General features: G+C 36.4%; 1 protein-coding gene across 6 annotated transcripts in view; it reads right to left on the reverse strand.

The window, feature by feature from the left end:
* LOC137395289 (unconventional myosin-XVIIIa-like) overlaps nt 1–16,437 on the reverse strand; it is a 70,341-nt gene extending 53,904 nt beyond the window's left edge. For all 6 annotated transcript variants that reach the window (XM_068082170.1, XM_068082173.1, XM_068082174.1 and 3 more), the window contains exons 1-5: nt 16,397–16,437; nt 11,337–12,210; nt 9,129–9,302; nt 7,196–7,372; nt 4,979–5,189 (exon numbers count right to left, since the gene is read on the reverse strand). In XM_068082170.1, coding sequence (XP_067938271.1) covers nt 4,979–5,189; nt 7,196–7,372; nt 9,129–9,302; nt 11,337–12,173 — 1,399 coding nt within the window. In that variant the 5' untranslated portion in view covers nt 12,174–12,210; nt 16,397–16,437. The remainder of the gene's footprint in view (nt 1–4,978; nt 5,190–7,195; nt 7,373–9,128; nt 9,303–11,336; nt 12,211–16,396) is intronic.
* Between the last annotated feature and the right edge of the window lie 10,429 nt (nt 16,438–26,866).

The raw sequence follows: 26,866 nt of genomic DNA on the forward strand, positions 1-26,866 counted from the left end.
CATTATGGGCTTATTATTTATGGCTGATAGTTAACACTATCACTTTATTATATATAGACTGATTATATAAAACAACATGTAGCTACTAATACTACTACATATAGCTACTAATACTACTACATGTAGCTACTAATACTACTACAAGTAGCTACTAATACTACTATATGTAACTACTAATACTACTACATGTAGCTACTAATACCACTACATGTAGCTAGTAATACGACTACATGTAGCTACTAATACGACTACATGTAGCTACTAATACTACTACATGTAGCTACTAATACTACTACATGTAGCTACTAATACTATTACATGTAACTATTAATACTACTACATATAGCTACTAATACTACTACATATAGCTACTAATACTACTACATATAGCTACTAATACTACTACATGTAACTATTATTACTACTACATATAGCTACTAGTACTACTACATATAGCTACTAATACTACTACATATAGCTACTAATACTACTACATATAGCTACTAATACTACTACATGTAACTATTATTACTACTACATATAGCTACTAGTACTACTACATATAGCTACTAATACTACTACATATAGCTACTAATACTACTACATGTAGCTACTAATACTATTACATGTAGCTACTAATACTATTACATGTAGCTACTAATACTATTACATGTAACTATTAATACTACTACATATAGCTACTAATACTACTACATGTAGCTACTAATACTACTACATGTAGCTACTAATACTATTACATGTAACTATTAATACTACTACATATAGCTACTAATACCACTACATGTAGCTAGTAATACGACTACATGTAGCTACTAATACGACTACATGTAGCTACTAATACTACTACATGTAGCTACTAATACTACTACATGTAGCTACTAATACTATTACATGTAACTATTAATACTACTACATATAGCTACTAATACTACTACATATAGCTACTAATACTACTACATATAGCTACTAATACTACTACATGTAACTATTATTACTACTACATATAGCTACTAGTACTACTACATATAGCTACTAATACTACTACATATAGCTACTAATACTACTACATATAGCTACTAATACTACTACATGTAACTATTATTACTACTACATATAGCTACTAGTACTACTACATATAGCTACTAATACTACTACATATAGCTACTAATACTACTACATGTAGCTACTAATACTATTACATGTAGCTACTAATACTATTACATGTAGCTACTAATACTATTACATGTAACTATTAATACTACTACATATAGCTACTAATACTACTACATGTAGCTACTAATACTACTACATGTAGCTACTAATACTATTACATGTAACTATTAATACTACTACATATAGCTACTAATACTACTACATATAGCTACTAATACTACTACATATAGCTACTAATACTACTACATGTAACTATTATTACTACTACATATAGCTACTAATACTACTACATATAGCTACTAGTACTACTACATATAGCTACTAATATACTACTACATATAGCTACTAATACTACTACATGTAGCTACTAATACTGCTATTAGTAGCTCAACTTCTCAGTTATGCTACTAAAAAACCTGAACCATTGTTAAGGCAGATAAAGGACTACATTCATTTGCATCTGTTTTACTCGTTTTTAACAATAATATTGCTTTTTCAACAAATCTTCAGACAAAAATATTCTAGCGATGTGTATGCAGAATTTGTATTTGAATATCAAATATTGCGCTAGTTTTGGCAAACGTAAACAGTATCCAGCACGAATATGATTTTTAGGCAAAAACCTGCTTAAAGAATAGAGAAAGCATAATATTATTATGCTTTATTAGTTATCTTGAGGTGTTGACTGATGTTCTAAAAAAAGAATCAAGGAGATTGACCCACTAGAAGCTGAGATATAGCCAGCCAAACATAGGTCTACCTAATAAAGAATCAGAGGAAAACCCTTCGAAAATCTCGAAAACTGTGACGTATAAAATCGACTTAATGTTCATGTGCCGGAGTTGTGCACCCTTACCGCCGTTACGTATAATGATTGTTTTGGCTATGAGATGTGAAAAGCTTCTCGCGATAGTAAATAATTTACAGACTAGCTCTGGTTTCTCAAGAAAATCAAGCAAACATTGTGTGGTAAAGGCATTTGCCCACAACCCCTCGCCGTGATTTGTCAAAACAGAAGAGCATATTTTGACTATTGTGCTTCAAATTTTAACTCGATCTCCACGGATATGCTCCGAAGATCCTCTGTTCAACGAACGGCGCGTGCATAGTCTATATGCGACATCCGCGATTGCAAGTCGTTTAGAATAAGAAATGAGAATGTGAATTTTTGTTCATTCATCATTTTTCTATTGTGTATCTACTGCAGCATTTAGTTGACTTTCATGATTATCGTCACTATTAACATACTGTAAGTTCACTACAGCCATAATCTTAAAAAGAATAACTTGACCGTGCTGCTCTTGCTGTAAAAAAGAAAATGATAACTTTTGATTTGATTTTTCTATTGATCTATTATCTTATCTATGATTATTTTTTATGATTAATATTATAATCATAATGCATATTATACAAAATAATAATATAACTGCGTATAGAATAAATGATGTAACTAATATAATTTGTAGAAAGTGATAGCAGAATGTTGCAAAATAATAGATGCGTGTAATTATTTTATTCTAAAACTAATCTACACGTCAGAGGGACTGGTTCGGAATTCTCAGAGCGATGATTGTTAGGCCCAATTTGATTGTTCTATACTTCCAGGGATTAAACCAATTAAAACGCCGTGATTGTTATAGGAGAGCGCATTAGTTGGCTTAATTGACCAATGGCACACAAGTCGATTTCATACGTCATATATTGATGACTACCAAAACACTTATGTTTTTTGGTAGACCTGTGTTTGGCTGGCTATATCTCAGCTTCTGGTTGGTCAATCTCCTTGATTCTTTTTTTAGAACATCAGTCAACACCTCAAGATAAATAATAAAGCATAAAAATATTATGCTTTCTCTATTCTTTAACAACATATGGTGTTAACAAATTGCTTTCCCTGAACATTGCCTGACAGGTCCTTTAATGTTTGCAATCTAGAATAACACAACTGAGAAGCTACATATGATCGCTCCTAATTAGTTGTTCTGATGAAGATTAGTTAATTGTCATGTACTAGCACATCATGTACTAGCACATCATGTACTAGTACATCATGTACTAGTACATGATCTACTAGTACATCATGTACTAGTACATCATGTACTAGTACATCATGTACTAGTACATCATGTACAAGTACATGATCTACTAGTACATCATGTACTAGTACATCGTGTACTACCTGCCATGGAGACTATTCATCTCGTTGCATCTTGCTAATTTAGCCTGAGATTACTCACATAGGACTATTTTTAGAATGATCACCTTGGGCTCATTATTTCGAAGGCTAGAATTTAGAGACCTTGTTTTGTTAGACACCTGACTGGGTCTGGTATGAGAAATGAACTCAACCGCTTGACAGTGTTAGCCGTATTTCCTTGACATAATGCATAGACAATCCAGCTTTCTACCATAATGGTCTCTCTGCGTAATATCTGAGTAACAATATTACATGTATTTATCTTTTGTCTTGTACGGTATATCTATGAATAAATAAGTTCAGACGCTAAAGAATGATACAGAAGTAACAGATATTGACTCTGAATGAGCTAACAGCTCGTGAAGACATTACTAGCGATAGTTTGGGTAAAATTCCATAATATTAGGAGTTGTCTAATCATTCTGCAAGGTTATTTGCAAAGATTAGTGATAAAACTAGAGGTCAATGGACTAGCATAAACAAACAGTGAAATGCTTCACAGCATTACCATAACAATTTGCCTTCATGGAGTGCTGATAACAAAATACTCAAGTTAAAATATAATTTTGCTTCAGCAGAAACTCATGAAAAATAGAATGGAAGTCTTTCGCAAGGACTGCAATGAAACCTGCATGCAAAAGCATTACGGATAGTTGAAAGCTATTACCTAACTGCCAAAACCTAACTGATTTTATAAAACAAGAAAGATTTGTTTAAAATTGATTCCCTTTTATCTAAATGAGCGAACGGCGGCAAGCTGAAAACTTATTCTCAAAGTAGGTCATAGCTGATTGGTTGAGCAATGTTTTTGATGCTAACAGCCTGAGCTACCGTCCTACATATATAACACTTCTCACTGCTAATAGTGTTGTTTTGTGCCAGAAGTTATCAAACTCTTACAGTTAAATCTGATATAAATAATAATAAATATTGTATTGCTATGTGTAACCAGCTACAAGCTAGTCATTATCATTTTATTAACAAGTGGATTTACAGCTAGAAGCCATCTTTGACACACAATTCCAACCTGCCTGACTAGTTTGTGTTTCTCTAAAAATATTGGTAGCGTTTTAACCATCTGTACTTACATAAAAGGGTTTGACAAGTACCTAACTTACTAGCTCCAATATTAAATAGACATTGAAGGTGTGCAATCCTCTTAACTCATTATAAAATTACCATATTCATGAACCATAAATCAAGTGAAAGTAAAAAGAAAAAAAGAAAAGTTATCAATACAAACCAATAATACCACAGTTACTGTACAGTCATTAAATTAAAGTTTTTTCCTTTCTGAAGATCCAAGGGGATGAGTCAGGGAAGATCTTGGAATGGATTACTATATTTATATGTAGTCTATGTTTAGTATAACGCAAAATTTCTATAACGTAAACATCACTGGACCGGATTATTTACCTTGTAGAAGTGTCTACTATACCTTAACCTACTAGCTAGAGCTAATCAGCTGATAGGTCGCAGCGACATAATTAACTAGAGTCAATCTAAATAATCGTGAGTAATTGGACAAATTAGATAACTTGCATAGAGGGGCAGATGATCACCTCAACAAGTATAGCAATACATTACCTAGAGAGGTCTTGTGCATCCCTCCATAGCAATGCGCATAGTACCCCAATATATGCTTAAAGGAAGTTGTCTTGCCACTACCTGTCCACCCTCCCAATACCACTGTCTGGTCCCGCGAGGTGCTCATCATCACTTGGTATGCCTTTTGCGCCGAGCTATAGACATGGGGAGGCAAGTCAGCTATATGACAGCCTTTTACCATCTGCATTATCTGAAAAAACAGGAAGAGGAGAGGAAACACCCGGTACAAAAAAGAGATAATAAAAACAGTAGGAAGAAAACCAAATGTAATGATGGCGATGCCTTATTAAACTGGTGAGAGAGACGAATTCATGTGAAGAAAAGTGATTTGAACTGCTATTGAAAAATTAAAAGTAAACTAATAAACTATGAAGTATTTTGAAATTAAGTTCACTTCATACTAAGCCACCAAACCAGAGGAATTGTCCATAGATTGTGAGAAGGCATCAAACGTTGTGTCTTGGGAGTGTTGTGCGCCGTTTCCATACTGCGAGTGGCGCCGATTTGGAGTTATGCCCACATAGAGTTACAGTGAGACAAGTGTTTTAATGGAAATTTGCGTGTTACAGATAAACACAAGCTCTTTGTTAAAAAAGATAAAGAATTCTACGCCGGAGGTCATAGCAGCGCACTGCCGTCTCGCTTAGCAGCACGCTTGCGAAATAGGAATGATGAAGTGTGGAAAATGATTAAAATGGAATAGCTTACGCAGTGGTTTCTTGCGCATCATTGGCAAGCGCTATTTCCATGTTTTGTTTTGTAAGCATGAAACAATCGATCAAAATTTGCTATTATCATAACTCGTTAATTTGGGGATTTTTGTCAATTTCATCTTGCAGATGACGCAAACTAGCGAATTAACTAGGTCTTGGAAACACAGTGATGGACAATGTGGATATCCCTTAAGGCCTCAATATATTGCTAACTAGGCTAGGCTGTGTTGGTGATATAACAGTTTCCAAGTAGGGCCTATAGGGTACAAAACAACCAAAGTAGGTTTGGTGCACAGATGAGGGGGTTATATACCATGGCTTCATTCAGAGATGGTATTTAGATAAATCGGTCATGAAGTGATGCCAACCAAAATGTATATAGCAAAACCCTACGCACAGAATTGGTTGACGCAATCATTAGCAAAAGGAGTGTTTAAGAAATATTCAACAGTAGTGTCAAGGACATATTACAGTGCCCAGCTATTCCAAGTAAAAATAATAGATGTCAACTAAGGACAGAGAATTCCAACAGTTTTATTTAGTGTTATTTATACCCTTTTTATCAGTAAAAGCTTGAAGATGCTGACCCACATACAGAGGGTCACGATGGTGACTGATCAACCCTGTAACAGCTCATGGATACACTGACTCAATTCAATTTTGATCATTGCCTCATAAAAACATGTTGATTGGATCTACCCCTCCACCCCCTGGCCCTCTTCCAACGTGTCCAATTTCATTAATAATTTACAGTTACTTTGTTCGGCTCAGAGCACAGCAAACTATCTAGTGACTAAACATCTGAAGAGTATCATTAAATGCTATAAAAATCTGTGCATCAGAGTTCCTTTGTACACACTCTGATAATAATAGGAACAGAGGCTTATATCTTATCTATGAGCTGCTTAAAGTCCTCTTTTAGAATGACAAATTGAATCGAGTGATTTTTCTGCATGGCTTGCAAGTGACACCCTCATAGCTGACACTTAAGCATAACTTGGCATGCCCTATGTTCATACGACACTTCAAAGCAAGTGCTTGCTGTAGTTAGTTAGCGGAAGACTGATCTCTACTTTTAGTTGAGCTAACAACCTGCTAGGCACAAATAACATCTCAAATGTTACACATATCAGAGATGAGATCGCTTATCTATAGGGAACAAGTCTTAATACACTGTATACACATAATCAAATGCCTCCAATTATGTCTATACCTATACAAACTGACCTCTAACTTGGAACTTAAATTAGTGGTTTACATATCTCACAGCATATGTACGTCAACATATTAACTATGCTCATCTCTGTACTATCAAAACACTACAAATGAAAACTATAGCATAGTTGATAGATTCATAAGACAAGGTTTAATGAAGGTCTTTGCTTTTTTATTCTTCTGAGAATTAACTACGTTTACTAATTTGTTGTTTTGCTTACTAAACCAAATGAGACGGAATACTGTGGGCTACCTGTTGTACTCCTACCTTGTGAGAGTAAATATTCAGGGCTACATCCGGACTGACGACAAGAAGACTAGGTCCTGTCACGGTGTGAATCAAGCTGCTGCCGGAGCGCTGCCGCAACACGTGCAGGAGAGAGGACTCATTTAAATAAGTAAGGGAAGACAAATTCTCGCAAAGGTCCAACGATGGAGGGTTGCTCTGAATAACAAACATACAAGCTAAACTAGTTTTGGCAACTCATCAATATCATATGAGACTCATTCCAACAAGAGAGAAGAAGGCAAAGGTGAGAGCTTACTCGTATGCAATGTAAACAAGGATGTCAAGATATGCAGCCACCGACTACTGGAGATAAATGAAGCTATCAACAGCTGCCTTACTCCGTAGGGGCGTGCTAAAGATAGTCAGGCATTCCAGTGTCAAAAGTTACACATTCGCTGCCAGCTCTGTGCATTTCATGGCAGCAAATAAATACCATAGTCTTCTTGCTAGACAAAGAGGTCAACATACATAGACATCAATAGACAGAGAGATCAAATGTGTGACATGAAAATTGCAGACTTCATATTGGAATAACTTCTAATATCTTTGAATTTATATCCAAAGTAATTTTAGATATTAATGCCCTGATGTGCTTTTTGCACAGTGTACCTTTCAACGCTGCCAATAACGCAGTTTGTCTGCCCAATACTTCACTCGAGTTTGTATTAAAAAACTAAAAACTGGAATATTTTCATTTCCCTGCTACAAATAAAAAAAAGATTTCGTGTGTATTCTTTTTACAATATCCTAACAAGCTTGATAACAAAAATATTAGAAACATAGAGAGAACAAACATTGCTGACTTTCTTTCTGAGGTCTTTTTCAAGAGTGCATATTTAAATAACTTTATTCTACAATAACACAAAGTAGCAAAGTATCCTGACCTTTGCTTTGAGAAATTTGTTTCAAATAGTAAAATCCGCTACCCAATAGCGCTTAAAATCATAAAACCGTAGACTAAACTAAGTGACAGGCCATTAATTTCCAACAACGCGAAAACATTAACAATATCTGAGAATCTATTTGATAGAATATTTCAAACTGTAAACACAAAATAAAATGCAGAGCACAAAAGTGCGGCTAACTAACTATTCGTTCAGGAATGATCGAGATAATGTCGCTATGTCATAACGGAGGCTTTTTTAAAATGATGCGGGACTTCAGTATCTATATAGACAACAAACACACCGGCTCTATATAGCTGCTACAAAACACCTTTTACAGTCTGCCCTCGCATGCACAATAACAACTTGCACATTAACATACTGATGGAAGGAAATAGAGTCAGATTTCCTTTAGTCCACTCTTTCTAACTTCATGACTAGCTACTGAACAGTATTATAAGTGATGAAACTAATGTAAAAGCTATTTGCTGAAAATGCAATGGTAAATGATACAATATACAGCAACAAAAAGGCAATGCTTGCAGAATTAGTGGAATCGCATAAGTTGTTCAAGGAAAGGTCAAAAAGCCGTCATGAGCAAGACCCTTGTTGAATATGTATGCGAGAGGCTGGCTAAACATAGGAAGAGGAGTAGAAGCGGTCAGGGCAGGAATGTTAAACAAGATATCTTTGCTCTAGTGATAATAAACAAACAAGATTACTAGTAATTAGTAGCAGCAGACCGCTAGGTGAACTTTGAGCTGTCAGAGAAAATACAACATAGTAGTAACAATGGGAAATCAAAACCTCGCAGCCAATTATACAGAATAATCATAACTTTGCACGCAATCGTGTAGCGTAGTCGCTTACGTGGCTTTGAAATTTTGGATCTTGCTCTCTGGCAGAAATAGGCTCACTTCATATCTAGCCAAAACCGAGGCTCAGCAAGAATATAACTAAGGGCTTTACTTTGGCCTAAGTGATCGCCCATCTGTTGTAGTCTGATTAAAACGGGGTGACAAACTTACCCGCTCCAAATCGTTCTCGTCTACCTCCAGGACATGAGAGCCCTTGTCGAGTCTCACTTTACATCTTGAGCCATCCCCCGTGGCTGACTGCATGAGCTGGCACGCTGAGTAACCATCTCTGTGTACCAACCAGAACCCGTCAGCACCTCCGTGTCCATTCACCCTTGCTTGCCCCTGCAACAGGTGTTACAGATATGTACATGCCTACATCATCAACAAACAGCGGCCCTGATTTATTGTGGTTAATGGGAACCAGAAACCCATATGACAGGTGAAAATCCGCACCATATCATCACCCCTATGCACATGTATACATATATATATTCCTTGAGGTCATAACCCTCTTAGCGTCTTTTGAGAAGGATGTCAAGGCAGTTTTACGGATGTTAGCCTCATCCTTCTTTATGTAGCGAACGGTAGATTCATTTAGCCCGTACTTTTTTGTCACAGGCACGAAACTATTGCCTTTATCATATCTAAAAAAAGTCACTTTTTTCATAAATCGCGTGGAGTTCATTGAAGAAGCCTGAAGAAGGGTGTTAGAAACTTTTTACGCTTTTACACTTGAGAAAACTTAATTGAAAAACAGCAATGACTGTTGCCAAAATTATGCTCATGGAGGTATCTCACTAGAGCAGAGTATGAGAGAGATTTATGTATTTTAGTTTTTTTTTATTTATACTATTTTTAATGAATATTGTTGACCGGTTGAATTACTGAAAAAAAAAGCCAAACCATAAAGTAGCGAAATAAATTGTACGCACACTGAATAACAATCAAGTATTACATGAAATGAAAGTTGGTAATACTCAATAGACATTGGAAAACAGATCTGCAGATGAGTTACTGTAAACTAATCACCATGAAGAAACTACATGCTTTAACTAGACAGATTTAAACACATCTCACAGGTCATAAGGTCATCATACCATCCTAAGCATAGCGTATCCGTATGATAACTTATATGGACACAATATTTGAAACTCATGAAATTTAATTCACACAAGTCTGCGCACATGCAAATGATCTGCTTTTTGCCTCAACCCATCATGAGTCAGCAATGATATATGTTCAATACAGAGTTTCCTCGACAGCGACTATGTATACATATAATATACATCTCGAGTGTACAATCGATGAAAGTGGTTATGTATTAGCATCTCATGGTTCGATCAAGACGCTCCTACGAGCGATGTGATGGCTTAGGAGATGCATGACAAGCGGACTTGAGGAATCACTAGCAAGTTCAGTAAGTAGTGAATCTTAAGTTAGACAAGAAGCAAGTACAATAGCAACAAGGATTAGCCAAGATTGCAGATATTTTCATGCCAGACTAATCCAGCAGGTGCCATTGTCAAGTATAACAGAGTCAGCAGATGCCATTGTTCAGTATAACAGAGTCAGCGGGTGAGATTAGCCTTGCTCTATCACTTCTAAAGGCTATTTATACGACAAATGGCAGAGAGGAAGCAATTCAACTTGTAACAGTAATTCAGTTATTCAATACAATATATAAGCAAGAGGTCAGAACAGATTGCAGAGAAATTTACAGTAAATAAGTTAGCCTAAGTTAGAAGTTTGATTGAGTTAGAAAATTAAGTTAGAATAAGTTTAATAGCTAAAAAAAGAGAGGTTAGACACTATGCAGGATGCACATATAATGCACATATATTTAGGAACTCATGACTAGCATCCACATACAGTAAGTACATAAATATTAATAGGCAAGGAGCGAAACAAAAACTCATGGTAATCGGTAAAAATACTTGAAATATTCTGGGTGTCAGTTAAATATTCCTGGTAGGGAATGATTATTTAGCTATTACAGGAAGACACTGCATGGCACCAGGAGCCAAGATGTATGTTTATTTATGTATGCATGACTGCAGTGCATTATGCTGTCTCTCACTGGGTTAGAGAAGCTCTTGAATGGACATTCCACACAATGTCATATCATACACCAAGGTAAGGAAATGCTCTTCCACATAACATGGCTGCTCTGAACACAAATGACAGGTCTCAAGACAAACATTCTTCTATATAACACTAGCGCCGTTTAAACTGATCACAAGCAAGACGGTGCAATTTAATGACCCAGTTAACGGTAAGCATATCCTGAGGGGACAATTGAAATTGAGCAGCGGGTCAACAAGTGGCCAACCCATGACAATGGCTGACAATTACTTCAAAGAGTGTATGCTATCCTACCTCTTTTATCATCTCCTCAGAAGTGACACCTTTTCCTGAACTTCTCATATTCAGTTCACTAACTTCGGCTACTTGTTGCACTTTCAGCCGCACCGAGTCCCCTGACTGATGAACCAGGGCTATCACATCTTCCCGTGAGTCGTACTCAACATTTTTACCGTTCACCTCGATCACCCTGTCACCAGTTATGATGCCCGACCTAGTGCCGGAAGACCCTGGCTCGGCATGTACTACCTGTCGCGTGACACCACGAGAGCCATCTTTGTACGGTGCCCATCTAAGGTTAAAACCAAAGTCTCCCTTAGGCTGTCTCGGCACAGTCAGTTCTCGAGCGTTGGAAGACGGAGATGCTGTCAGATCAGGGAGCTCAAGGCTGACACCGTACACCTTCTCAGCAGGAGAAGTTGGAGGTGGTACAGTAGGCGGAGCGATATTCATGGTAATGCTGTGAATGGATTCCCGTTTCCTTTTACCTGATCCGTGCGCTGCGTCTTCATCGTACGAGTTTCTCCAAGAGTACTCCTCATTTCTTCGAGTGTTTTCACGCAGAATCTGCAATGGGTCCGCGACACTAGAGGCGACGGGATGATCACTTTTCGATTTGCTAGAGCCACGTATCTTAAGAATTCCCTTTGTGCGAATAGGTTTTCCATTCTTGATGCTGGGTTTGGGGGCGACGGGTGGAGGATAACGAAGAGGGGAATATCTCTCTGTGTCTGTCTCGTCTAACGCCGGGCTAGTGTCCTTGATCTTCCTCTCCTTCTTGGATTCTTTTCTCTCCTTTTTTTTCTCATCTCCCTTTGATTTGTCTTTGTCCTTTCGACCAAATTTGAACATTGCTCCTACTTTCTCATCTCACTGTCCCCGATGTTTTCTACAAAATGAAGCCTTTAAGCATTCTTGTTGCGACTACAATGTTATTTCAACCAGTACAGTCATACCCCGGCATACAAGCTTAATGCATTCTGGCACTGAGCTACTATGTCAATTTACTCGCATCTCAAGGCACTATTTCCTATATGAAATATTTAAGTACAAACTAATCCATTAGTATACTATGAAAAAGAACACCTAAACTGGATATTATGTTGGAAAAACATGTTTTAAATTGTTGTAATTTAGTACAAAAAGTAACAAATACATATTTAGCTGTTATGATCTGCAATAAAATGTAACATCACTACATACACTACTTTATGGAGTTTTTACCTTCCAAGACAGACGTTGTAGATAACGTCGTCTGAGAGAGACTTGAGAGCAACGCACTCAGTACAATAAACCTTTGTGACTTTACGTAATCGAAACTTTAAATTGAACTTACTTGAATTTAACTTACTAAATACACACTTGAAGCTAATTTTTAATCATTCACAAAACCCACTTAAATTTTGTCTGCTTACTTTTTAGTAGGCTTTCGGTTAATCGCCCTTTGCCTCGTGTTCACTATAGCTTTTAGCCAACCTTGTAAAAACATTTTTAAACTGATTTGAGGAGAACGACTGAGCGATGATGTTTTTGAAAGCGACCTTTTGCTTAGTTGACAATAAAGTGGCCATCGACAACCACCTCACATGATCGTATCTCAAAGACTACTCGCACTCAAGGAAGTAAGCTTGAAATTCAGCTCGTATCTCGGGTTTCTCACTTACTGGGGTACTTGTATGTAGAGGTACGACTGTATAGCCATATAGTAAAAAGATGGCTACACACGCTGATGCATTTGTAATGGCTCTAAAAAGTTGACTTCCAACCAACAACACAGTTGATTTTTATTGACTTTGACTTAGATCAAGTCGAATTCATTTGAAAATCACTTTTGAACAACCATGACAGGGCTTTGCACTAACAACTATGTATTTATGGGTCGATCTATACCCATTTTAACAGCTATGTCAAGGCCACTGGTGTGAATTGGCATTGCCTTTAAAACTCTTCAAGCAATTCATTAGAAAATCAAATACATGTAGGCCTATATTGAAAATCAATGTTTATCTCAGGTTTGGTCATTTCATGAACCAAAATTATTTTTGTACCTGATTGACTCATTTTTAAGGAACCGTGAGAAAGATACGGAGAATACAGCAATGTCAATATTTGCACAAATGATATAACTCTCGCAAATTGTCGGGTATTTATCTTAGATAACTATTATGAATACAATAATTCCATACATAACATTAATGGAAAATCAAGTAAGGACATCATAACCTTAGTCAACTAGACTAATTCTGAGTAGTCAGTGTATTTGTCAATGCAAAAAACAGCATCGGTGCGTAGCCACAGCAAACGCCTACATCAATAACCGGCTATGTATTTCGTCGTTGTGTAGCCTGGGCTTGAGACGTTTGGGATGTTTAGTAAACCTGATTTAATAAAGACAGTTTAATCTTTAAAATATGCGCCCAGTATGATGTTTAGTGGATAATGCTCCAGGGGCACATATAGAGCAGCTTGTACTCCAGAGGATCTAGTCCTTTAGGGTAAGTTACAGCATCATGCAATAACTCCTACACGAAGTGAATGACCGTTAACTCCCTTAGAAAGCATTTGTCCTTTAATAAACCGATTGTATGCAATAATATATTGTTATAAGAGAAGCAAAAATCAGGTGGCATTCAGAGCCCTGTGTTTTTGGAAACCAGCAAGTGAACAATGAAAGTCTCAGATAAGCAATAAAAATGTCACTGTAGGGTAGCATTTTTATGACAACAAATAATAGTTGGCCGAGCTTAAGGAATGGCAACATGCGAGTTCACTATGAAATGCAGTCACAGGGACCGTAGCGCAGCATGACTCAAATGACCTTTTTAAAGATTTCTTCGGCAGACTGACTATAAATTAGACGATTCTAAAACGTAAATAATCCGTTCCAGGAACGTTTACGTTATAGGGATGTTACGTTATACGAACAGTGAAATACATGTAAATCGCCTAATCCGTTCCAATATCGTTCCAAGCTCACCCTTTTGGCCATGCAGACATAAAAAACTAGACTCAACTTTTTAATTTGTTGGCTGAACCCTAACTGTAATATTATTAGTATGCATTGACAACTTGTCTCCATTTTCTGATCAGTTTCACTGGTTTTATAGACTGTGATTGCAGTTATTTTATAATAAGTTGTAACAATACGATTTGTTCATTTTGTCCAGACAGCAAAGTTTATTCTGGAAAGTAAAACTAATAACAAATGTTTTTTATGTCTACAATAAAGCAAAACAAAAATATATCTTACTATAAAAAAGAGCGGTAGCTACCTGTCCATCATCATCTGTATCTAGGAGTCAAGGCTAGGATAAAAGATAACTTCCAGCGATACCCCCAACTCGTGACATTCAGATTGGCAGACCGAAGATGTAACACCTGCACCAATCGATCGCCTTCAAGTATTTATTAACAATTGCACAGCTACCTATCCTCTGTTTCGTTGACACATCTGACGATCTACCACAACAAACTAAAATATCATGGAAGTTGTATATATATACGTGTAATATTTATACTTGTAACGCTATAGGTACGTCATTTTCTCACAAGTGCGGCGAGATATGTTACCATTCAAATCGAATTTGAGAAGTTGCCACTACTTGACACTTTACATTATATGGAATTTTTTACATTGCCTAGTAGGAAGCAAAAACTGCATAAATGCTTTACATTATCTGGAATTTATGTTATAGGAGCATCTACTGTCATGTGCAATGATGAAGACTAAACTGCAGACAACTTCCTACAAATTAATTACCAGAACATTATCTGGATTAGTTGATCAAAAGTTTAAACAAGCATCTATAAATTCCTTATAGTTATTCAAACAATCTTGTTCAAAGACACCAGAGAATTGTATTTCTCCTGATGGTTAAATTGACTGCTTCACTATCAGGATGCTAGCAAAAGTTCGAGCATTCAATGTTGCGGAAAATAGCATATGTCAACATTTGTTCCACTAGACTACGGTCATTCATTGAAAGATTTGTCATGACACGATGACACTGGAGATCAGATTCGCTGACTAAGTCTAAATATGTCCCGTTTGCCAGAAAAGTGTTAGTTATACAAAAGATCTTGCCAGCTGACCATGACACTTACCAATGTTGATGCGGAAAAATCACATCTATTCGAGCGATCACGACCAGAAAAAAAACTGACCATACGTTTCTAGTGCAAAGTCATGCGTGCAATGGCAACAAATACAAGTTCGTGATTGCATTAAGACATTCAGAGTCTGACAATTTTCTTTATCAGTCTGCTGTCTGACTATACTTGCAAACATTTGCACAAATCCAATCAGGTAGGTGCATTATTTGCTTTCTATATTTATTATTCAGTTTCTTAATTTATCTTGGGCGGTTCAACTCTAACATACGGTATATGTAATTCTATCAATAAAAATTTATTTAATCTCATTTGATAGGTTGTAATAGTATGTTACTTAAATAAAAAAAACTATCCAACTAAGCAACTGCTTGGCTAGCTAAAAGTGTAACTACAGCATACATTGGTTTGCTGCTATTGAATTATCTCTTGCAATTTTACACTAGAAAGAGCCATACCTTAAAATACACTGCAGGCTAATGTTTAACAAAAAATCCAATCTAACGATGTTAAATCTCGAATACTGCTTTATTGCACACCAATTGTAATTAGTCTTTTAGAAAGTATTACTTGGTCTCGTCTCATTATGGTTTTAAAAGGAAAAACGAACGAATCCTGTTTTGATTTTAAAGGGGCGTCACAACAATGTTGCAAAAATATTGATAGCAATATTTGGTGAGTGTAGTTACACAATAAATATTGTCGAAAATAGAAAATCAACAAACTAAAGAAATCGACGTAAAAAGACTTGCATAGATATTAATTAGGCTATAGAGCTAAACTCTAACACAGAACAGTTTGAAATCTTAGGCAGTGACCGACTTTATATGATTCAAACGGCATGACTGTGCGAGCTGCGTATTTAAGACATGAGCTCTGATATGTTTTTTAAAATCTTGTTAACTTAATTTTCAATTGCAGCACTTCTGCGTCCCCCAGTGCCAGCTTAAGTAATGTAAACTTACTAATCGATTCAGCACACATTATCGAGCTAGATCCCGGTTTTATTTTTGCAGAATGGCATTAATATGAAACAGTTACAATACGATCGCTTAGTCAAACGGATGTGTTCGCGTCGATATATTTATCGTATATTACCCGCAATAGAAAGGGCGTCTTAGCACATGAAAAGAAAACTACCAGCATCATTGTTCTTGAATGTTTGAACCATATGCTGTACATGTGGCCAAATGTATACATTAGTCTAATAAGATCTAGGACAGGGGTTCCCAACCAGAGAGGAATTCCTCCCTAGGAAGAATTTTGAATATACAAGGGGGAACAGAAAGGTGTCTGATTCGATAAACCTTTATTTTATACTCTGCAGTGCAGTGTGAGTTTGGGTTTCATCATTTACCATTTTGGTTTTATCTATAACACTAGTTGCTAATAATGATCTACTAGTCAGAACCCAGATATATTTGAACACATACATCCAGATTTTGATTGGATAGTAAGTTAATCTAGTCATAAACCAATTCACCACCATGCCAAAGGTCATGTATGGTTGTGTATTGTATGTGTACTGTATAAAAATTTATATTATGTTGTTATATGTTTTGATATGTGCAATAAAATGGGATTATAAATTGTATCGGTTATTTTTAGTCATGTGAGTTAAAAGTGCAGAGGAAGGGAGAACCAAATTTATGAAAAGGCGTAAGAGGGGAACGGAATGAAAAAGGTTGGGAACCCCTGATCTAGGAGAATATCAGATAGGGGTTTTCGTTAACAGTTCAGAATGTTGGACTGATTATGTATATTTGCTGTCAAGCCTTGTAGCTCTTAGCGATCGACAGCCCTCTCAGCCTGTAGCATCTGATTTAGCGTAGTTATCGATCGAGGTGTTTAAGTGGGGTCTAAGTAGGCTCAAAAAGGTGGAATACCTTTGTTAGTACTGAGCTACCATTTAGCTAGTGTGAGGTATAAGGAAATGTATTGACTATAAACGTTTACTGGCTACCTTTATTTTGCTTTGCTAGCCAAACATCTAGCAGAGCAGTTTAAAACATCACTCAAACATATTTTGACACAATACATAGGTGTGACACATATGTCACATAATTGTGACACATATGTGTCACAATTATGTGACACATATGTGTCACACATGTGTGTCACAATTATGTGTCACAATTATGGAACACGTATGTGTATATCGATATATATATAATGTATACATCGATATATGGTAACTAGGCTATGTAAAAAATTCCATATAAAGTAAAGTGTCAAGTAAGGGCAACTTCTCCAATTCGATTTGAATGGTAACATATCTTGCCGCACTTGTGAGAAAACGACGTACGTATAGACTATAGCGTTACAAGTATAAATATTATACGTATAAACACAACTTCCATGATATTTTAGTTTGTCATGATAGTTCGTCAGATGTGTCGACAAAACAGAGAATAGGTAGCTGTGCAATTGTTCATAAATACTTAAAGGCGATCAATATATATGGGGTGATATATGTGTAACATATGAGTGTGTAACATATGTGTCATGCAAATGTGTCACACAAATGTGTCACACATATGTGTAATGTATGTGTCAGCTGATCTCAAAAAGTTATTTCAATAATTACCTCAAGTTATTTCAAATTTACCTTTTTTCCTTTATACAACCTTTTACAATGTCATAGATAACAAGCAAACATCCACGAGGTGGCAAGCATTTGACAGGTGATTTTAATGGCCATGTCCAGTCCTATGTCTATACAGCGCTGGTATGTAGTTGGAGTACAAAAGTTTAAAAAAGGTAAATAGTTGAAGCTCTGAGAGGATTGATATAGCTAAACAATAGTGATTGTCTCCTCATGGTAAAGTATACTCCCAATACAGTATACTGATCTATATACAGTCTCCAACTATATCTTACCAATAAACTACAAAGTAGAACTATGTTCTCAAACTCCAAAGATTTTTTGATATTGATCACTAGATATGTCGCAAAATTATATGATGTGTAGCATTTTGGCAAAAATATTTAATCTAAATATTTATTACATTGAAAATTTCATATTTGAATTGCCGTCTTTGAACTGTAAAAATGATTCTTGTTGGATATTTTAATAAAATACATTCATGAATTTTAAAAAGAACTAAATATAGTTTTGGATGCACATATTACAAAAAAAGATGTTTGCATTGTTTTTATTACTAATTTAATTGAGCCATTTAAAATCTGTTTGCAAATACAGAGTTCTGAATAGCAGCAAGAACTGGCATACGATATATTTTCTTACAATACCTTAATAGTATTTTCTTACAGTTGAGACTGAAGTCATTTGCTTTTAGACATGGAGCTTTAAAATTCAATATGGAACAACTCAAAGTAATATACTGTCTTAATTTTTTTTTCAATCTAGTTACAATTTAGTTGTAAATCGAGTGCTGAAATTTGATAAAAATATTAAACAAAGGATAAGATACAGTCCCCCACTTCATGTTTTATAAAGTATTTGTTGGATAAAAACTAAACTCATTTTCACATGTTCTGTATAGCTGGTATACTAAATAATTTACACATTGGATCAATACAATGACAGATTGTTAAGGAAGGTCATCAAGATGACACTGCTTAGCAGTGTGTCCCATAGGACCAGTTGTCTTGCTGTTAGGGACCAGAGGCTCGCAGTAGCTTATTTATATTTAAAAAAAGTGCAATTTTAAGTTCCCTTGTTTGCGTAAGTAGTAAATAAATAATAAGAAAACTTCATTAAAAATAAGCCATGCTGATTGGTAAGCTCCTGAATAATTAAGAGTGCTGGTACCTACTAACTTTCTCACAGTCAGCTTGGCATGATGGCTGAATGCTCTGTGATAGATAATTCTAAGGAGTCTGTAGATTATTGCTCTAGAAATAGAGCATTTAAGGTTTTCTAGCTCACCTGCACCGTAGGCCATTCTATCAAGTATAAGATACTAAATTAGTACTAAAAAACAGAAAACAAGAGAAATATATGTGCCAAAAAGTACCTGTAACCACCTGCTGCTACTCGAAAACTGCACCTGCCTCAACTTCAGTTACTTGCTAAAACTTTATGCATAAAATGCAACATATGGTTTTGATGGATTGTTGCCATTAGGTATATTCTAACGAAAAACTGTCAAATTAATTCGTTATCTAAACTTTGAATAACTGAACTGAAATATTTTATATTATCTATCAGAAAGAAAAAATCGTAACTTAAATTGGTGTTATTTTTTGGCAAAAGCAAATAAAAAATTGTCTACTTCAAACAGCAAAGTATTGTTGAATAATTTTCTAGTTTGAAATAGATTTTTTACTGTTATTTTTGAACTTATAAAAACTTTTTCTAAAAAGCACATTACATAATTTAATAAAAAACTACTTAAATATATTTACAAATAAATTATAAGAGCATGCAGTGTGTATATTCTAGGGTATCTACGATAAGTATTAAAGTTAATACTTGTTATTGTTACCACTAATTATGTTAATTTTATTTTAGATGAAAATTTAGCTCGAGAAAGTGTAGTTCCGGGCAGGATAGCATGAGGCAGGGGGTTAGCGAGAAGCAGCATGGGTGAGTGGGGGACAGCATGGGTTAGCGAGAGGCAGAATGATGTAGTGCGCTCATGCTGCTAGTATCAGTGGGGATTAGTATTAGCAGCTAAAGAAAACTTATTAACCATAGTGTTGTGCATTCCTGAACTGACAAATGAAACATACCATAAATTAAAATAAGGTGAAAATAATACCGATGGTAAGCAGCAGCTAAGGAAAATGAAAGGGAAGTAGGCTAATACATTTGTAGCAAGTACCATTTGTCATCATTTGTCATCACTTGTCACGGAATTCTGATTAGTTTTGATTGGTCAACTTTCTTCAATGGAATTTGTTTGTGTCATTTACATTCTAGGTTTATTAAAGGTTTTGCATGCTGAGATTGCAGAGGACTTCTTTATAAAAAGCTGTATTGAAGAAACTCATCCTTTAGCTTGAGATTGTAGAAAAACACAACAGTGATAAAACAGCAAATTGCATGCATTGACTATACCAACAGATATCAACATGCCAAATAAAATAGTCACATTCATAATTTGTGATTGGGCATTGTGGTACGTTGAACGTGATTGGTTAAAATAAGAGCTAGGCTAGATAAATTTATGCATAAAATGTATTTCTCTTATGTGAACTCTGATGTTTCCTAGCAAATTGTTACAAAATAAAATTTTGTGTAAAAGCAAGCAAGAACAAAACTGCTCAAATAAAGAAACCTGCCACATTATGAACAGAATTTGCCTGCCTGCATTACAAGTTTATGTAACTATAATAGTCCCTTAATCATACAGTTTCCATGCTTTTACATGGTTTTCTTCAAATGCTGCCTCTTAAACCTTACTGTAATCACATGCTTTTTGCCTACAAATAATAAAAACGGTAAAAATAGTAATAACTATTTATTTATATTTTCATTTAACAGTTAACCTTTACCGATTGTATAGTCCCCGCCTTTGTATTTATCAGTTCCACTTCTAACAGTTTTGAAAAAACGATTGGCACCGCTGACTTTATATGTTACATACATATTATATGTACATAGTATATATATACACCCATATATTTCTCAAAGTTTGTCATCATTGTATATGTTCAGCTACAACTATTAAAATCTTGGAATAAAGAATCCGTATCGCAGAAGATTTGATCTCAAAACCTCTCATTCACCAGACCAAACACCTAGCCAATTTAGCCACACGAGGTTTATAGATTCACTAGGCGATATCTGGTAGCAAATACGTTACGCAAAGGCTGGCGTAACATCATGAGAAGCCATAGCTCTTAATAGTAAGCTTACTCAAACTATCCATTGGAAGTGTGCCAGACTAATAACAAGTGGCAGGCAACTCTCATTACCTCTCACTGTTTATAATCTGATTTTTAAATCCCGGCGTTGCCGGGTAGCACAGCTGGTACATTTATAAATCTCAAAGTCTGTTGTTTGGTATGTCCAGATATAGCTATTAAAATCTAGGAATGAAATATTTGGTTGGTGCTGGATTTGATCTCCGAACTTCTGGTTCACCAGGCAAAATTCTGAACAATTGATCTACCGAGATGCAATGATCCTATAGGCAATATGAGTTGTCATGTCAACTAAAATACGTATGGCACTCTACACAGCGCTCTAAAGCTTGCTCTCATGGCTCTTATTAATAAGTTTAGCAATTCGGATAGTAGTGTACTCAAATTAGTCAATGGCAATGTGCCAGGCTAATAGCAAGTGGCAAGCAACTACATTACCTGCCACTGTTTATAAGCTGTTTTTAATGCTCGTGCAATGCCGGGCATTTGGCTAGTAATGGATATATATAAATCTCAATGTTTGTCGGTCCGTACATCCGTCTGTTCATAAAATAAAGTTTTAAAGATGAGATGTCTGCTGCAAACTGGATTTGAACTCACAACTTCCAGTTCTGCAGCAGCCATTTATCCGATACACTACACTGTCCAGCTGGTTATACTAAGGAATATATTGAGCACATACTTAGAACACATGCCAGTCTTTCATGGTTTTACGTCGAACACTGCAGCTAGCGCTGTGCGCAATGCTATACTAGTAGAAAATCTGTGAAGCCCTACCAGAAGAAAATTGTGTGTCTATATGCAACAAGACTATTGCAATCAGTATAAATCTGTAGTAGGCACTGCAACCAGTGTGGTATGAATTATACAAAAATAAACACAGTACACAGAAATAGCGCAGTACACAGAAATAAACAAACACCTTCATTTAAAAGTTAGAAAGGTAAGTGTAGTATATGTTGATTAAAAGTACATTTATTGTGCAAAAACTTTTTTATTTTCCATACAACGCCGGAAATTCAACTAGTATATGTATATGTTCACTATTACAATGGACCAATGCTGCCTATTGCACTTAAATTTTTATTTTAATTATTGAACATCGCATGCTGTCTTGGTTCATTCTCCCAGATAATGTCAAAGAATTTTTTTTATGTATGCATAGTTATTCCCAATAGAATCTATGCTGTTTCCAATATGGTAAGTGGGCCCGATGAGTATACTGCTGTTTTTACTATACAATGTATTTGCTTTGAGCTATTCAAGAACACTCTGCCACTGCCATCATTTATTCAGCACTCACCAGCCACAGACGCTGCCATAACCATATCACTAGAGGAGAGACATGAGCAGCGCAATGAGATGCATACTTCCCGGAAATCAAATTCTCAAGAAGTCTACAGGGCGGCAACAGAATTGTTCAAGTTGGGTACAGAGGGATGGCCAATTCAGACAGGTGAGTCAAAACTTGCAAAAGCTGAGTGACAACTGGTGACAGTCAAGTGACACTGCTACAAATAAGAGACAAGCTGAAGCAGGTGAGCTAGACCTTCTGAATGAGTGACAAGCTGATGCAGATGATAAACGATGTCTCGCAAGTGTATTAAGTGAAACAAACTTGTAGTTTTTGTGAGAGATACATGTAAAAATTGATGATATACACACTCGCAACGCAATAAGTGGTTTGAAAAAAGAATTGCAAAAGATGTCTTGCCACAGTTATTGTTTTAGTAAGGATCATAATTTGTTCGTTAGTCTTTAACCATTTCAATCTGTTTTACCTAAAAACTAATCTTTTGTCTGTTTTTTCATTATTACAGAAGCTGGTAAAAAAGAGGTAAATATATCAGAAAACAGATATAAGCATACGCTACCACCATACAGAGCTTGCGCTAGCAGACAAGTATACGACACAGACATGCAAGCTTGCCCGCTATGCGTAAGCTGGAGAACGCCCACAGTGCAGCCTCCTAATCAACAAGAGTTGAAGAAATTAGGAGTTTTCTCCCCAGTTGACTGGAAACTGCAACAAAGCGTGTATAATTGGACTTATTCAAGAAGGTCTGGAGGTAGTATTCTTCAAGGAGGGTCCGGGATGCACGCATTGTGTTCAGAAGGGCCTAGTAGATTACAGCAGTCAATACCATCTCAGTTTACTAACTTTAGGACTGATGCTCTAGCAACCAGTATGACCCCTGCTAATCAGTCAATTAAAAAAAGCAAAAGTGTGGCTATTACGGCTGTGGAACCAATAGGATGGCCAGGTTCGATCGGGCAGGTAGCTGACTGTTCAATAAGGAGTGAAATATCTGTTGATGCATTCGAAAGTGCCTTCAAAATAGTCTCTTCATCAAAATCAACCTCTTCTAGCCTATGTAGAGCTTTCAAAAGCCCTACCGTTAGATATGATGGGAGAGATGCTTGGAGTTTTCAACCCCCTCCTGCCCACATGGTAACTCTACTATATCTTACATCTGTGCTTCTCAGACTTACAAATCATACTGTTACAGGCTCCCCAAATGCTTTGATCAAATGCAAACTAACTTCATCTTTTGAGTTGTTGAGAAGTATTGGATTACAGTAGACACACATACAACGTAAATAATCTGTTTCGAGAACATTTACATTATAAGAATTTTATGGTATACAAACCGTAAAATTCATGTAAATTATCTAAGCCCTTCCAAGATTTTCCCAAACACCCACCCTGTAGTTCTGTATCACTGACATGTATTCAGCACTATTGCTTAAGACAAAGTGAATCATACCGCACAGAATAGTTACACAGACTTGAAAAACGCACTAATACAAAAGCTACCCTTGCTTTAGAGCGCACCACCCCTTGATTTACAAATCAACATATAAACATAACCATACACAAAGTCAAGTTAATAACGGTGCATAATGACACACAGCAACAAACAATTCTAGTGTCCATATGACTTTCCGTAACGCTGAGTCAGGTGCCTATCTCTCGCATGCCTAGCACCTCTGGTAGCTCTATTAACTAGTTGCCTCACAGGCCTAGCACCTCTGGTAGCTCTATTAACTAGTTGCCTCATAGGCCTAGCACCTCTGGTAGCTCTATTAACTAGTTGCCTCACAAGCCTAGCACCTCTGGTAGCTCTATTAACTAGTTGCTCTGCATTTCTATTCCAAACAATTTTTTTCTTTTACTTGAACTCACCACGGTATTATTATTCTCATGAGTCAGACTAAAACAAAAATCAATTTCTAAAGCATTGTCACCTGATACTTGATCACTACTGGTAAGCCCATCGTCATGACTTGACAACCTTGTTAGCAGTGTGCCTGTTCATGCCATCAACCTCTATCACAGTATTAGATATTGTTGCAGTGACTAACCCTGTCATCCATACAGTTGTACATTTAGAATGCACAAGCTTCATTTAAACTATATCACTAACACTATATGGGTTTTCAGCGATGCTGCGAGTGTGCACTCCTGCAGCGATATTTGGATTTCTCATGTTGTATGAATATAACATTTGGGAGGGAACCACGCCATGGCTGTTAAGTGTATTGTTGTACCACAAAAACCATAGCTTAAGTACCATTACCAAAGCGTGTGGCCATTTGTATTATAGTTCTGTGATTGGGCTCAATAATTATATTTCCAGATGGCCTATAAGCGCAACTTAATACATGGCACACATTCCACTTTTTTAGAAAACCACAAAACGACATGCTTTTAAAACATGGTCCATTGTCGGATAGTAGCTCTACTGGAAGTGTTCTTATCGCTAAACGCTCTTGATAAGTGAGCTATCACTGAGCTCGTCATTTTATCTCTCATCTTTGACCATATAGCAAATCTGTTGGAACCACAATCTGTGATGGTCAAGTAAGGTACCTGACCAGCGTGTGTTATGTCTATGGCCAGCCTATCCCACATCTATCTACTTCCAAATTGCTTTTTTCCTAGGTTGTCGGAGAGGGATATATTTGTTTGCAAACTTGGCATCTCTTCACAACCGTCTCAAACCCTTCCTTTGATACCTTATTTCCAAATCCGCACTTTATAAGATATCACATGTTGTCAAGTCCAAAATGATGAACTTGGTGCATTTCGATTATTTCTTTCTTGGCACCTATTGATTTTTGTATCGCTATGTTTATGCATGTCTCAAGTGGCTATAACTACTTCTGGTTCACCCTAGTTAAATTATTAGTTTGATTGTTAACAGAGTGGACTAAAGATGTATGCAGGGTGATACTATATTCATCTTATAGCTGCGAAATCACACCTAGCAACCTTTTCGCTATCCTTTCATTGACTGTCTGTGACTTGATAATAATAGAGTTCACCTAGCTACATACAGTTACTGAGTCTGTCATAATAGCTGCTTAGTTTTCACTTTATGGCCAAGTTCAGTCTTTTTACCAAAGTTTCAACCTCAGCTATGTTGATGTGTATGCCGTTGTCAACCTTTTACAGCTATTATTTGTCTTCCCCAATGTCTACCACCAACCTCCATACTAGTACCGTAGGCTATGCTAATAGCATAACACCAAACTTTACAATTCATTTAGTTACTTACAGACCACTTCCTCTGCACTGGGTAATAATCTAATACTCTATTTAACGTCTTATTTAACATTGTTACATGGTTGGGTATCACATCATCCCATGTTCTATCTGCGGCCAGTTTTTCATGAAGCTTTATGCAACACATAACCACCCAGCTACAGAATAATGACCCAACACTTTGCCACACACAAAAAATATGTCTCTTTGTGTGGCTACAGTGTCTTTGGGAGGAAGACCGGCATCCCGCTTCCATTTATATACTCCCCGTTTATCACATCACACTCGCAAGCCTAACAGACGGGTTTCACACAAATCTTCAGGGTTTTTAATGACTAACTCAAATTTTAGCAAATGTTCTTTAACAACCTCAACAGGCACAACCGATTTATTCATCAATATATCGTCTAAATAGTTATCGATACTAGCGACAACATTATTATCAAGTGACAATATCTTTGACAATATCATGGATATAACCTTAGGCGCAACATTAAGACCGAACTCCATTCTAGTCATAACACACATTTTACATGAAACAGCTTGAAAGTTCTGTAAACTATTATAGTCGACATATAATTGTAAGTAGGCTTTCTTTAGATCCAGTACGCTAGCAACACTACCTAACTTTCACCACTTACGTAACCTATCCTGGCATAATGTAGTGTCTAAATCAGGATGGCTACTGATGAATCCATTGAACTCTCTACTGTAATCCATAACAGGCCTTACTTTAGTCAGTTTAATAGGCTGCGCTGCTGCTATCGATGGGACAACTCCTGTTCCTGTACAGTGAACTTCTTTCTCATGTAGTTGCAGCCAGCCATTGTCAATTCATTGCATAACGTGGTTGTCATATTCTTGTCGTAGATTGTGTGCGATAGTATATTCCCTACATTTGTTGTCCAACTAGGGCTCTTCGTCCTTTCATTTCCACACTACTGTCCATTTTTACTATCAAAAAGAGCATAGAAATCTCTGTCAGTGATAACTATGCTTTGCTTAGCGGTCTGCTTGTCAACCTTGTTGGGTGCTGTCACTCCTACTGTTC

Source organism: Watersipora subatra, chromosome 4 (genome assembly GCF_963576615.1).
Source record: "Watersipora subatra chromosome 4, tzWatSuba1.1, whole genome shotgun sequence".
NCBI lineage: Eukaryota > Metazoa > Bryozoa > Gymnolaemata > Cheilostomatida > Watersiporidae > Watersipora > Watersipora subatra.